Source organism: Bidens hawaiensis, unplaced genomic scaffold, assembly GCF_021521415.1.
Source record: "Bidens hawaiensis isolate Kalapana, Puna unplaced genomic scaffold, B.hawaiensis_p1.1 tig00002553_1, whole genome shotgun sequence".
Lineage (NCBI taxonomy): Eukaryota > Viridiplantae > Streptophyta > Magnoliopsida > Asterales > Asteraceae > Bidens > Bidens hawaiensis.
The window spans coordinates 1,396,842-1,410,628 of NW_027491139.1; the positions used below are offsets into that span (position 1 = coordinate 1,396,842).

At 32.9% G+C, this 13,787-nt stretch overlaps 2 protein-coding genes across 2 annotated transcripts; both read left to right on the forward strand.

The window, feature by feature from the left end:
• Positions 1–4,071: 4,071 nt before the first annotated feature.
• LOC143620352 (uncharacterized) lies at positions 4,072–5,540 on the forward strand. The gene is made up of 2 exons (XM_077092056.1): positions 4,072–4,633; positions 5,108–5,540. Exons 1-2 carry the CDS (start codon positions 4,210–4,212, stop codon positions 5,185–5,187), a joined length of 504 nt encoding a protein of 167 aa, XP_076948171.1. The 5' UTR covers positions 4,072–4,209; the 3' UTR covers positions 5,188–5,540.
• Positions 5,541–7,263: 1,723 nt separating this feature from the next.
• Positions 7,264–8,540, forward strand: LOC143620249 (F-box protein CPR1-like). Its single transcript, XM_077091971.1, has one exon. The coding sequence runs from the start codon at positions 7,410–7,412 to the stop codon at positions 8,538–8,540; it is 1,131 nt and encodes a 376-aa protein (XP_076948086.1). The 5' UTR covers positions 7,264–7,409.
• The last annotated feature ends 5,247 nt before the right edge of the window (positions 8,541–13,787 follow it).

Here is a 13,787-nt window from a genome sequence, read left to right on the forward strand (position 1 = left end):
CTTCAAGATGTGTTTGATGCTTATATTTTCCCTTAGATATTGGATCAAAAGATTCCACGATCAATAATGTATATAAAAGATAGAATAAAATACTACTCCAATCATTTTTATTTTCAGTTAGTAGGTGATCCAAAAATTTAATTTGGCAGTGTATATTTAATATATACAAAATCATAAATATATTAATGATTGACTGTATTTTTTTTTAAATAATGTTATATATTGCTGAAAATTATGGAACAAAATTCATCAATTCATTTTAATTGTGAGGACAGTTAATTACACAATTAGTGTAGTTGGTTTCTCACAAGTAATAACTTTAGGTACTTAAGTTTTCAAGTAAGAGGGTTGAGTTCTATGCTTTATCTTATATAACAACCTAGGTACTAACATTAATGATCATTAAAACTTAACTGAAATATCCCTTGTATACCTAAGATAGAGAGGGGTGCTACCCTCAGAGGCTCATATACCCAAACCTGTTCCTAATCCAAACTAAGGCTAAAGTTATCTCAGTATGGGCAGTTATAAAGGATGATTTCGATTTTGGTTATGTTATATATTGTAAGTATTATCGGTCTCTTATAAAGCGATGAAAAAAGTTTAGGTTTTTTATTATGTTCTTCGATTTTTGTGCGATCTCATTAAGGATGACGACGATATCGATTATTTGTTTTAGAGAATTATCTAGTGTTTTTTTTTGTCTCAAAGGTTACCATGGAGGAGGCTTTTCAGAGTTTTCTAATCAAGTTTATGAAAAGTGCAAGGTTGATATGTTGATTTGGTGAATATAAAACAATTATTGTTACTGAATTAGATGCCATTGAACGAGCGTTGATTGCAGTTTAGTCGTGAACAAATTTAGGGTTTAAATACTTACTAGTTGGTGGTAGCTACAAAGTAGATGTCGACGATTACTTTCAGTCCATGATGTTTTGATTATTTCCAGACTTCCACATCTAAAAAAACCATTGTCGACAACAACGAATTTGCAGGTGGGAAATGGGGAAAAGAAGGTCAAAATTTATAATTATAAGGATCATTTAATTTGAAAGAGACGAAAATATCCTTACGTGTTAGACATGTGAGGGACTTCTTAGTTAAGTTTTAACGATCGTAGTGTTAGTACCTAAGTGTGTTATAAAAATTAATGCAAGAAGTCAATGTTACTTGAAAAATTTAATACTCAAACATGTTACTTTTGAGAAACTATAGAGACTAACTGTGTAATTAACTCTTATGAGAATTATCAGAATCTCCATCCAAAATTTAATTCCTAACTCACAAACTAAAAAAACAAATCAAATGTGTGCATTTTTTTTCCAGGATTTATCAAGACAAATGCTCAAAAATATATTGTTTTTGTGAAGAAAAAAAAGTTAATTTCACAACCTTAAAAATATCTTGATAACATAAAATTAAACGAAATTTTGATACACTTAATAGCTCATTTTCATTCCATAACTGTTATTTTCTGTCTTCACTATCATAAATCTAATTCAGTATCGATATTAACATTGAAATTGTATACTATCATATTATCAACGAAGATTACTAACTAAACTTTATTACATGTGTGCCTAAAATCGTTGAAGAACTAAAGAACAGGTTGTGTTTTATGATGATAATGATAATTCATGTCAACTACTTTATCAGGAAGAACCATGTGATCGATCCCAAGAAACCTGCCACCCCTTTAAATTTGTGTGTGAACGATCATGTTTAAATTAAATAACCAACGTCTAAAAAAATTAGAGTAATTACACATGAAATGGGTTAGCGGATTTTGGTAGCAGCCACCAAGTACAATGGTACCCGAACAAGAACCATGAGGAATGATTTTTTAGGAACTTGACCTATCTAATGAAAATTATGTGGGACGGGTTAGTGGGTTTACCAATATGCATATATATTATATAACAATAACAAAGAAACTAGAAAATAGCCAATGACTAAAAATCCAAACAAATATACAACCCTAAGAGGGCATTAAGAGAATCGTTTAATTACTAATTTGGTCGTATGAGATTTTTTCCCTTTTTAACGACAAACGAATATAACTCTACTGCTTGGGGTGACCCAGTGGAAAAAAGGCGACCCATACGCCCGTGATTGCATACAACCTTGGGCAGCCCAAGCCAACGATATCTTGTTTCAAGGCCCATTGCAATTAAACCCGGTTGGAATCAAATTTGAACTTGAGACCTTACAGTCTTTAGCCCAAGTCTTCACTTTTTTTCTAATGCTAGTTGAGCTAAAAACTCATTGACTGTGGTTAGAGATTATACCCATGTTCTATTTAACTTTGGTCTTAACTAAGATAAAATAACATATTAGAGTTACGTGGCAAATTAAATTACATTAAATTAGTAGGTATTGGCCTTTGACTAAACTGATTCGAATTGACAATTTAATTAATCAACTACCTCCTTTGAAACGTGTCTATTTATTATTCATGTTCACATTGATTTGAAACGGGCAAGAAACATTGATTAAATTGTTTTGGTACTAAATGAAATCATCTTCGCGTATTAATTACTTTTCTAGAACATCCCGTCTTTTATATGACACACGGTATTCATTTGTAAAATCTTTTTCTAATAGGTCCTTAGTTCTACCAATCATCAATATCTGAGTTCAAGTTCTGAAACGGAATTCCATCGCCTATTATTAGTTTGATGCTCCAAATATTCTCCATCTCATCTATACGATTGCTCATGAATGGCTTCAATAGTTTGGTGCCGACTACAAACTATAAGTGGAGCATTTGGTATCGCTTAAGGTCAATTTCTTTAGTTGAAGAGTTTTTGAATCAACTTCTAACTAGGGAGACGTTGTGAAGGCATGGCATTATGATAAACTCGATTGATTGCTTAATGTGTCACGATTTCTTGGAAACCATTGAACATATCTACTTGCATTCTAATTTGGCTAAAATTATTTGGATTAGAATCCAATAATGGTATCATCTTAATTCAATTATCTCAACCACATTGACGGGCCTTATGGAGTTTCCTTATTTGGTATTTTCACTTGATAAAAAAACAAGCTTCTACATACTATTTTTCTTGTAACCAGTATGGAGCATTTGAAAAACTAGGAGCGAGAAAGCATTCCAAGACAAGATGAGCATGTCCATCTAAGGTTTTTAAAGAGATCAAAGTTTTGACGTTTTCATGGATAAAAAATAGAATGAAAATAATGGATTAGTATGAGCTAAATGGTGTAATTTCAATTTGCTATTGTAAGTTAGTGACCTTAGGTGCTTTTGGTGGGTCAGGCTACTTGCCATGCTCATTCTATTTTTTTTTTCAATTAAATTACGCCGTTAGAAAGTTAAAAATAACTCCCTCTCATTCACTCAAGAAATTAGCAGTTTTGAGTAAAATAAATTTTCGTATATATAATTTACAACTCAGCAGTTTTTGTAAAGAATTTTTAACTCTCTAGATTAAGTTTTATAGTTTCAATTCATTTATTTTCTGCTAAATACGTTCATACTAATATTATAACAATTGTTAAATTGCATAGATTAAAATCCTAAAATACTTTCTTAACGTTATAAAAGGACCAATTTATTTGACATGTTATTTCTTATTTGGGTAACTGACTGGGACGACTATGCTTTTGACATAAGGATGCAGGATGCTTCACAAGCTCAGTTGTCTAGACTGGTTGAAACTCAGACTCAATCTCAAAGTTAAACTAGGTTAGATTGACTAAGTTATTTTATCTGAGCTCCACTTAGTTCAGATGTCAAGTTAAATCTTTAAAATAAAATTAAGGGTATTTTTAGCACTTAAGTAAAAAAAACTAGTACTAAAACTAATACCAGAGTTACTCATCTACCATATCGTGTGGTTTTTTGATAAACAAAACTTTTAATTTAAACGAGTCAAATAAGCGAACTAACAAATGCGCTTATTTTCACTCGAGATATTTTTGAGCCAGACACGAATTTTTGAATAAAATAAATATCACAAAAACCAAATTAATGAAATATGGGGTATTTATGGAAATTTTGGTTTTACATCTCTATCATTTATATATGATACATCCATCATACATGACATGCATACATCCATCATACATGACAATTATACCCTCCAAAGTCTTTAAAACCTGACTCATTCCTCTCACATAACCACTTTACAAACCCCAAACAACAGAATCCCATAAAAAACAGGGGATTTAATCATCACATCCACAATGGGTAGCTGTTCATACGAATCAATGGAATCAATTTCCGAAAGAATCTTCCACGAGGAACAATACCCAGATGTTGAATTCTCAAACCGATCATCATCAATTGAACCTCGATCTGGGTTCCGGAAGAAGAAGAAACAAGTGTTTCTTGAAGGGTATGTTGAGGCATCAGATGAAGATGATCTTGTGAGGGCCAAGAGTTTGACTGATGAAGATCTTGATGAGCTTAAAGGCTGTTTTGATTTGGGCTTTGGGTTTAGTTATGATGAGATTCCGGAGCTTTGTAATACGCTCCCGGCCCTCGAATTGTGTTATTCGATGAGCCAGAAGTTTCTTGATGAGCAGCAGAAGCCGGAGGCGGAGCCGGTTAATGAAACTGCGTCCCCGCCTCTGGCTCCTATTGCTAATTGGAAGATCTCTAGTCCTGGTGAGGATTTTATTTTATTTTTAAATTTATTAATCGGGGTGTTTGTGTACACGTTTAGAAAGTTAGTGCGTTTTAACGCGAACACAAACACCCCAAATGGTCAAATGTACATTAAGTGTACCAGATCTGGGTTTAATCGGATCATTGTTGGTTATTGTTTGAAATTTGAATTTGAATTATATATTTAATTTTTAATTTATTAATGTATAGATGTAAAATTAAAGTAATGTATTAATGGTGTTTGAATGCGCGTTTAGAAAGTTATTGCGATCTAAACGCGTAGTCAAACACAACAAATGTACATTTGGACAAGATCCGGGTTTAGTTTGAAATTATTGATGAAACTCGAATTTGAATCATATAGGTAAATTTTAATTATATAATGTGTACTTTTAGTTTATTATTCGAGTTTTATAAATGTTCATTAAGTGTGCAAGATCTTGTTTTTAATTTGTTTTGATTTACTTTTTGTAGGTGATCATCCTGAGGAAGTGAAAGCAAGGCTCAAATATTGGGCACAAGCAGTAGCTTGCACTGTTAAACTATGCAATTAACAAATTTTCTTGATTTATGCATCATTTCGAGGCGTAAATTTCGAATCTTGATCATGAAATATGGACATATGGGCGGAAATCCGACGATGATTAAGTGGTGGAGGGCAGTGGGTGGTTTTCAAATTCTTGACCCGGAGATGGATAATCGATGAGGGGTTGAGATTTGAAGAAAAGAAGTCTAATTGTAATGAGTTTTGATGAACTAGATTGATAGTTGTATGATGAATTCATTTGTAGCTTTGGGTAATAAAATCTCTTGAAATAAAAGGTTCCAGCTTGTTATCTTTGATTGGTTTTGATGATCTGTACAGAGTTTAATTACGTATTTTAATTTGATTAGTGGTTTGATTTGGTAAAACAAGTATCATTTTAATTAAATAAATTGCCTCAATCGAATATTGGCATTCGTTATAGATTTGTTATGAATGATTGCATGTTGCTTTTTAGAAAAAAAAAATAAAGGTAATTTTAGAGGCGTAAAGATTCGATTTTGGTTTTCAATTTTCAAACGATTTAAAATTATAACAACTTTTCATTTTCATTCAATGTATAAAATATAAGTAATAAATGCTTTTAAATTGGATTATACTTTTTTTTTAATTAATTCGCATCAAATAAACCGAGTTCAAATTCTTATTCGATCGGTTTTTTTTCTGTGTCTTATATGAATTCAAAATTTCAAAACTTACAACTAAAGCCAAAAAAAGTAGCTCCAAATGTTAAAAGTATTAGCACGAATTCATATAAAAATGACCGGACAATAGTTCCATAATACAAGTCTAAACACCGTAAAACACAAGCCATCACAAGTTTACCACGTGACCAAATTGTCCTGATGATGATCAACTGAAACAAAATAATGCACATAGCACATGGTTGTGTGTAAGTTTGAAGAAAACAAATATATGTACTGCACATGTGGCCCTGTTGCAAATCAAGGGATTTTGATCCGTTAATGTCCAATTTACGATTTAGGAAAATCCTATAAATATATTAGATAGATCTATAAATCTTTTTATGTATTCTTCAAGATATGTGTGGGCTATCAATCTTAATTACCCACGGGATTTAGACTCTTTAGTCTTATCTAACTTTGGGCACTATGGAAAGTGGTACCACATGTCTTACCACTATTTCATTCACATACATACATGCTAGTTTATCCATGAAGTAACTCTTTCCAATCAGTAGGAAGTGTGCAGATTTGGCCAATCGATCCATTGTAACTTATATATTGCCGTGTCCTCTCCATGTCCTTGGAAGTTTAGTGGTTATGTCGATAGTTACTATATCCCACTTTCATACTTGTATTTCCATCTCTTGCAAGTATTCAAATGGCTTTGGGAGTTTATTTTTAGCTTGAAGACATGCCAAACATCTTTCAACATAACATGCCACCGAGTCTTTCTTTTCAAGGCAACGGTAGTGGCATTTCACGCTCTTATACGTTATCTACATCCATTTCACGAGCAATAATAATCGTTTATAATTACGTATGGACTTACATGAATATAGCTTTGAAGAATAGTAATTGGCGATAGATGTAATCTATCGGTTTATTCAGTCGATGATACTTTTTCTCTAGCATTGAACAAAGTATGAATGGTTGTATTTGTCACATGAGTTATAATTTTTGTAAATCTTTAATAGCATTCCCATATCAAGTGATTACATTATCATAATCTTTATTTCTTCTAATCATCCAGTTTAAGTGTTTCTTTTTACTATAAATGTCATTTTTGATATACCACTTCGAAACAAAAGCGTAATGAAATTGTAAAGAATAAGTATTTGTGATTTTTTTTCAGTCCATAAATTTCTTCTCCAGTTCTCGTTAGTGATGGACCCAGAATATTTTTTCAAATGGGTCGATGTTACAATTTCATGAGATCGCTCGGGATTTCAACGCATATATAATACTTGTTTCTTTTTTTTCATAGGGGAAAGCTAAACCCGCCAATAGTTCTCGTTACATCTAATTAAAAAGGTTAGTAAAATTAGTTTTTCGGTCGAAAAATACAATCTCTTTAGTTTGAAATTAAAGAGAGATGCAACATGTATATCAAGCCCTAAGGCCCATAACGATGGACTAAACCTATAAATATTTTTTATTTATTTATGGTGGATCAAATATGCATGTTACTTTACCCCAATTAACCACGGGAATAAATATTACTCTCTTTTCTGATTCGGTTGTACGTTAATAAGGGTTTCAAGTTTTAATGGCAGACGTTGTTCATAACGATGTGGTTGAGCAGATACTGATCGAATTAGACGTGAAGGATCTTATCCGTTGCAAGAGCGTGTGTAAGTCATGGTATTCTTTAATCACTAGTTCTGGTTTTATTAAACGTCATCTGACCCGTAGTTACAACAAAGATCGCTACAACAATAATCTTGGCCATAGAAGAGTTAGTGTGTTTAAACTGTCTTTTTTTGCTAATCCTGATCGTGTTGGTTCTTCTAATGGCCTGGTTTGCGTCTTCTATGATATTAGTTTTAAGCTTATAGTAGGCAATCCGTTGACTAGAGAGGTAAGACAGCTCACATATCCCACCACCGGTGTACCTTCATGTTGGGGTTTTGGTTATGATTCGTTCACTGATGATTACAAGGTCATTGTAGGGGTTCGGAAAGGCGAGAATCAAACATGTTTTCGGATATTGAGTTTGAAATCAAATGCGTGGAGAGAAGTTGGAGAAGAGAACTATAATTCGTTTATGCGACGTGTTGGCATCTTATACAATGGCGCACTTCACTGGATTGTTGAAGATCAAAATAAAAAGACGTTAATTATTTCTTTTGCTTTATCTAGAGAGGAATTTAAAGAAATCCCACAACCTGATGATCATGCAAGATATAAATATACTCGGGGTACCCACCTGGGGATTATGAATGAATGTTTGTGCATAGTTGGAAATTCTCGCTATAAATGGTTGATGAAAAAGTACCATGGAAAAGAGTCGTGGGAACTAGTAGAAATCCCGTATGATGATATGAAATATGATATTTTACACACTTTGAGATTGGGATTTCCCTTTCTTGGTGATGCAGAGCCTTACCGTACTTTGGAACATCGATGTTGGGAATATGCAGTTGCCCCTATATATGTGCAGAGCCTTGTATCCCCGCATGTTTCAGAAGTTGCCAAAGAATCCGAAATTGACCAAACTGTTTCAGTTCTAAATAAAACGGTGAATCTTAGTGAACCAAGTGAAAAGATTCTGGAAGTTGTGAAGGAATCTGTTGCAGCTTTGACAGAAAGAAATGATCTCGGTGGACGCCGTTTACAATCAAACGAGCCCGTGGTTCAGCAAGATGAGGCTGCAGTCAACCCTTCGGTCAATGATTGAGGATGGTAAGAAAGGGAGGAAGAGCTCATGGGTTCCTTTCGTAGTAAACGCTGGTAATTAAGTAGAATATGATGCATGCATGTGTGGTAATACTATTGGATAGTTTGCTAGTTTCGTATTCATATATTTTGATACATATGATTGATCACGATTGTTTCTTGTAAAGTGATATCAAATTGGTTGGTTTGTATTTGAAACTGTGTTACCCAATTAACTTATTCGTTTTTACATCATTTTAAAGTTTTGACCACTATAAATAACAACTTTGACCAAAAGGTCAAAAATTTATACGTTAAAACGGTGATTATAAACTCCAAAACAAGAAAGATATATAAAATGACTTCTCGTAACATGAACAACTTCAATAAACATAGCCTCATAAACCAAACCGATTTAATTTAGTTTGACCATAAAACAAATTTTACAATGCATTACTTTACATAATGTTCGTGAACTATTTAACCAGAGGTTCATGTACCATCTCATAACTCAGAGAATGACCGGTTTAAGACCCGGTCCGGTTTGATAAATCAGTTATTAACTGATTAAACGTAGCTGACCCTATCGGTTGCTATAGGATCGACTATTTTCCTCTTATAACCAGTTTCCAAGTTTGGACCAAAGTCGATAAAACCCATTCAGTTGATATAACCTGAACTGGTTGGGCGCATAAACAGGTAATATAATACCCAAATTTTAACTTTTCTTTTCACTTGAGTTGTCTGCATGACTTTCAAATTTCATAACTGAGCATTTTTTTATGTATGATCACAGGCCAATTTTTTTATATAACTACCTGTGAAATTACCAGAACATGCTCATATCAACAAATTATAAATGCATGTATATTTAATATCAACACTTTCCTAATAAACACCACCCAATAATTATTGAAATGATTTACTTATTTAACTATTTTGGAATTTAGATAATGTGATATTTTCTACTAAAAAATATTTTTTAAAAATTTCTATTTATGTGTTTTTTTTCAAGGCCCACGCCTTTTTTTCCTAGCGCCCACGTCCTCGGAGAGTCCTTTGTGTCTTGAATGTGCCTAACGCATTTAATAACTATGGATAACTTCACGTAAAAAAGATAAAATACCAATAAAGAGGTGGATAGTGGATCCTAGAGAGGTTTCCACAACGCATCAGTCATCAGTGTGTCCGTCTTCTAAATATAAAATGTGGATATAATTTTGTAGCTATGTAACAACTCCTAAATCGTAAACAAACTACCAACAAAGTTAAAAAAAATAAACTGAACAAACCTGACAAATCTATCGAAGTTAGGGCTAGATTGTCATTACAGCCAACAACATCTTTCCAAATACTACAACGATCGGGATTCGTTTCTCGAGTTTTGGGCAATAGGATGTAACAACCCCAAATATAGGGCTAGATTTTTTTATTAAGAGAACTCATCATTAGATACCAAGTGTGATGTTAGTCGAATAGTGGAAGCGATCGTACGTCGATGGGCTTGGCCCGAATAGTTGAGAAAAATAAATGATATGATCGGCCAATGATTACATAGAACCTGATAGAGGTAAGGATAAGCTCGATAATAATACCATAATTTAAAACATGGGCTCGGCCCAGATTAATAAAAAAAAAACCTAGACTCGATTAACCCAAATGAACCAGATAATAACTTTTATTTCCAAAATTCAAAAACGACACCATCTACTTAAACAATCGGTCCTAATATCAAACGTGAAATACCAAGTATCTCATAATGCTAAACTATGACATATTTTATTAATAAAAATATTAGCATGAGATTATAAGTTGATATAACATAAGCGGAGTATTTGTTGTAGATACATAACTTAGCATTATAAGAAAATTTGTCTTACAACTTGACAATTAATACCTACTAAATAATATTGAATACTCGCTTCCTTTCTCATTTTAAATTCATCCAAAAACACTCCTTAGGATATTTGTAAAAATAAAAATGTCACTTTCAATTAGAATATCTCTAGAAGATTTAAATAAATCTTGTGCGCATCTCCAACCCCCAATTGATCGATGCCTTTCTCTGCATCCACACACCATTGCTCAGACCTGCACCCCAATTGAATTCCATGCATCTCTTTCCTTCATCTGATATTATATATTCTTCCTACAAACACAATCTCATTACATCTGCAACCATCTGTGTAGTGCTCCCTTGCTCCTTCGTTGAAGAACCGATCACAAGAAAACCGGTAACCCTACTTGTGATTATCAACCTCAATTCCATGCTGTTATAATCCTTCTGTTGATTCTGATGTTATATATATATATTATTTAGCCCGAAAGCATTTTATGCGAATCATCGTTTTAAAACTGAACTAGAACCTGAACGGGCTGAACCAGACTCATACTTGTAACAGCAGCCAAAAATCATCTTTTAAAACCCATGAATTGTTAAAGAAACTTATTTTAATGAACTATAACAGGTCCTAACAGGTTTTCTAACCAAAAATGAGTTTTACTAAAAATATAACATAAAGATGCTAACGGGCCGAAACCGAAACGAAGCCACTGTTTGGGTTCCCGGCATCCTAACATCAATATAAAACTTTTAGTAAGTCATTAATAGGTATTATAACAGGTCTCGACACGTTTCGCTAACTAAAAACAAGTTTTAAATAAATATAAGAGCGAAAGGGCATTTTCGGTAATAAAGTGAGTTGGGTATAAACTTATAAGTTGAAAACAGAAAAGTATAAACTTATAACAGAAACTCTAACCATGAACCCCTATAAGTTACACAAAGTTCAGCCCTAAAAATCGTAGCCAATTTATAGTAATTCGGTGACTCGTATAAGTGAAAACTAGCTCGAGAACAAACCCGACATGTGACCTTGTTAACTCTGTACATCTAACAAAATTTCCAGAAGTTAAACATAAATATTTAAGTCCTTGAAATTGTATAAATCAGCCCCAAGGGATAATATTGAAATCAGGTTATAAAAACCGTTTAAACCGACACTTTTGTAACTCGCTTAACTAAGGAATAAGCCCAACAACCTAATTGATACTTTAGCATATTTTTACAGCCCTAAACACAAAATTATGATGAGTTATAACCTGCCCTGGAACTGTTTTACATGAATCATCGTTCTTAAAACCGAACTAAGACTCGAAAGAGCCAAAACCGGGCCCGTTAGCGAAAATGCAGCTATGAGTATCTTTTAGAACCCATGAGATGTAAAAACAACATATTTTTATTTATTATAACAGGTTCTAACATGTTAAATGACCAAAAGTGAGTTTTTATTAGAAAAATAACGAAAGGGCGTTTTTGGAAACGAGTTATTTCTCGAAAACTGAAAATATAAAAGTATGAATATGAAACAACTTATGAGTTAAAATGTCTAAATATAAGTTGTAAATAGTTAAGAATAATTGGTTTTAGAAAAATGGCCCGTTAGCAAGCTTAAACTCATTGTTTCGTTTAAAACCGACGACGGGAAGACTTTTAAAGACTAAAAGACTTCAAAAATATAAAATGGATATTTTTCCAATATTTATAATTAAAATAATTTATTATTATGTTATAAACTATTATCGATATTTACAACACCCTTTCTATTAAGAAATAGCGTTTAAACGCAAGTGACGCTAAAACCGGCGTAACCCGAACAAGCATTTGAAAAATATAAAGCTATGAATTTTCTAATTTTTAGCAGCAAGTATGAGCCAATAAAATCATAATTTTAGTGATTACTTATTTTACAAAAACTATCTAAGCCTTAAACTCGGTTTTTGCCAAAATAAACGTTAAACGAAGGTACGAGGACTAAAATCGTACAACCCAAAAATTTCCGATAACTCATTTTTATGATATATATAATTCTGGAAATGACAAGTTTCAGTTACAAAAGTATTCGTTTATTTAAACTATTCTTTTAAGACATTTCGTTAAAAACCGACAACACCGTTGATAACCGGTATTGTCAACATTTGTAAACATAGGACATGGTTTTTTTAGATATGAATCATTAGAATTTTGATATCAATGAAATGTATAGAAATTCTATGGTCATATGGTAACCCGAAACCTAACCGAAGGCCCGAACTTTCCAAAACTAGAAACTTTATCGAAACCAACCAAGTGAACCGAAGTAACTAAAACTCTTAGAAGCTAAACTACAAACTTAAACATAAAACATCAATGTATAAACTTGTACAAGTGTAAACTTTCCATAAATGGGTACTTAATTCGCCGCTAACCAAACACTCTGGCCGACAATATGAAATTAACTGGTACCGAGACCCATAATAAGTTTTACATTGTTATCCAATAACTTATTGTTGATTAATGTATACTAGGCGTCTTGGTGGTTCATAGCGTAGTTGCAAGCTCGTAGATTATCTTTCATTTACATACATTGCATACGGACTGAGGTGAGTGTTGTGCTGCCCTTTTTACTTAACTTTTTGGGCTGGATACATGCTGGTTTTACTTATGGTGTGATATTTATCAAGAAGTGTTTACTGCTAAATTTTGTCCCAACTTTTACACAATCATTAGCCCAAGGGGATGGGCCAGAGGCTTGTATGGGTAGTACTATTTGGGAGACCCCACGCACAGTGACCCTATGTTGGGTAAACCACACTGAGATCTGCGGATCGTTGCGGCATATAACCTACGTGTTTGATTATTGCTTTTAGCAGGGTGATAGTCCGGAACGGTTTAACTTCTAATATGTGTGACATTCGTCAATTTCGGGTCACTTTTGTTATGTAAACCCGACCCGTTTGTAACCCGAACATTTCAAATATATAAAATATTGGATCTTGTCATTTAAAATATATAAAATATTGGTTTTTTTATATTATGCATTGTTTGACCATTTAAACATACCTATTTTTATGCAAACCATAAAAGAATATTTATACCCAACCCTTCACTCCTTCCCTATATATACACACCCATCTTCTTCATTTTACTCTTGCTACATCTCCAAAAACTCTCTCAAAACTCCATAGATTCAAGGTTGTTATTTCTTATGTATTCTTAAAGTTTTGACTTCTCAAGTCAAACTAACTATAGTCTTTAATTCTAACTTGTTCATCTAACATTACTAACTCTTGAATATTGTGGTACAACATATATATAATACACACCCCTTGTTTCCTTTATTTGTTACTTCACCGACTCTGGTTGGTTAAGTTTCGAATGTCATAAGGCAAGGCTTCATAGAGGACTTCGTGTTTTTGATATATATTTACACACACATAACTTATTATA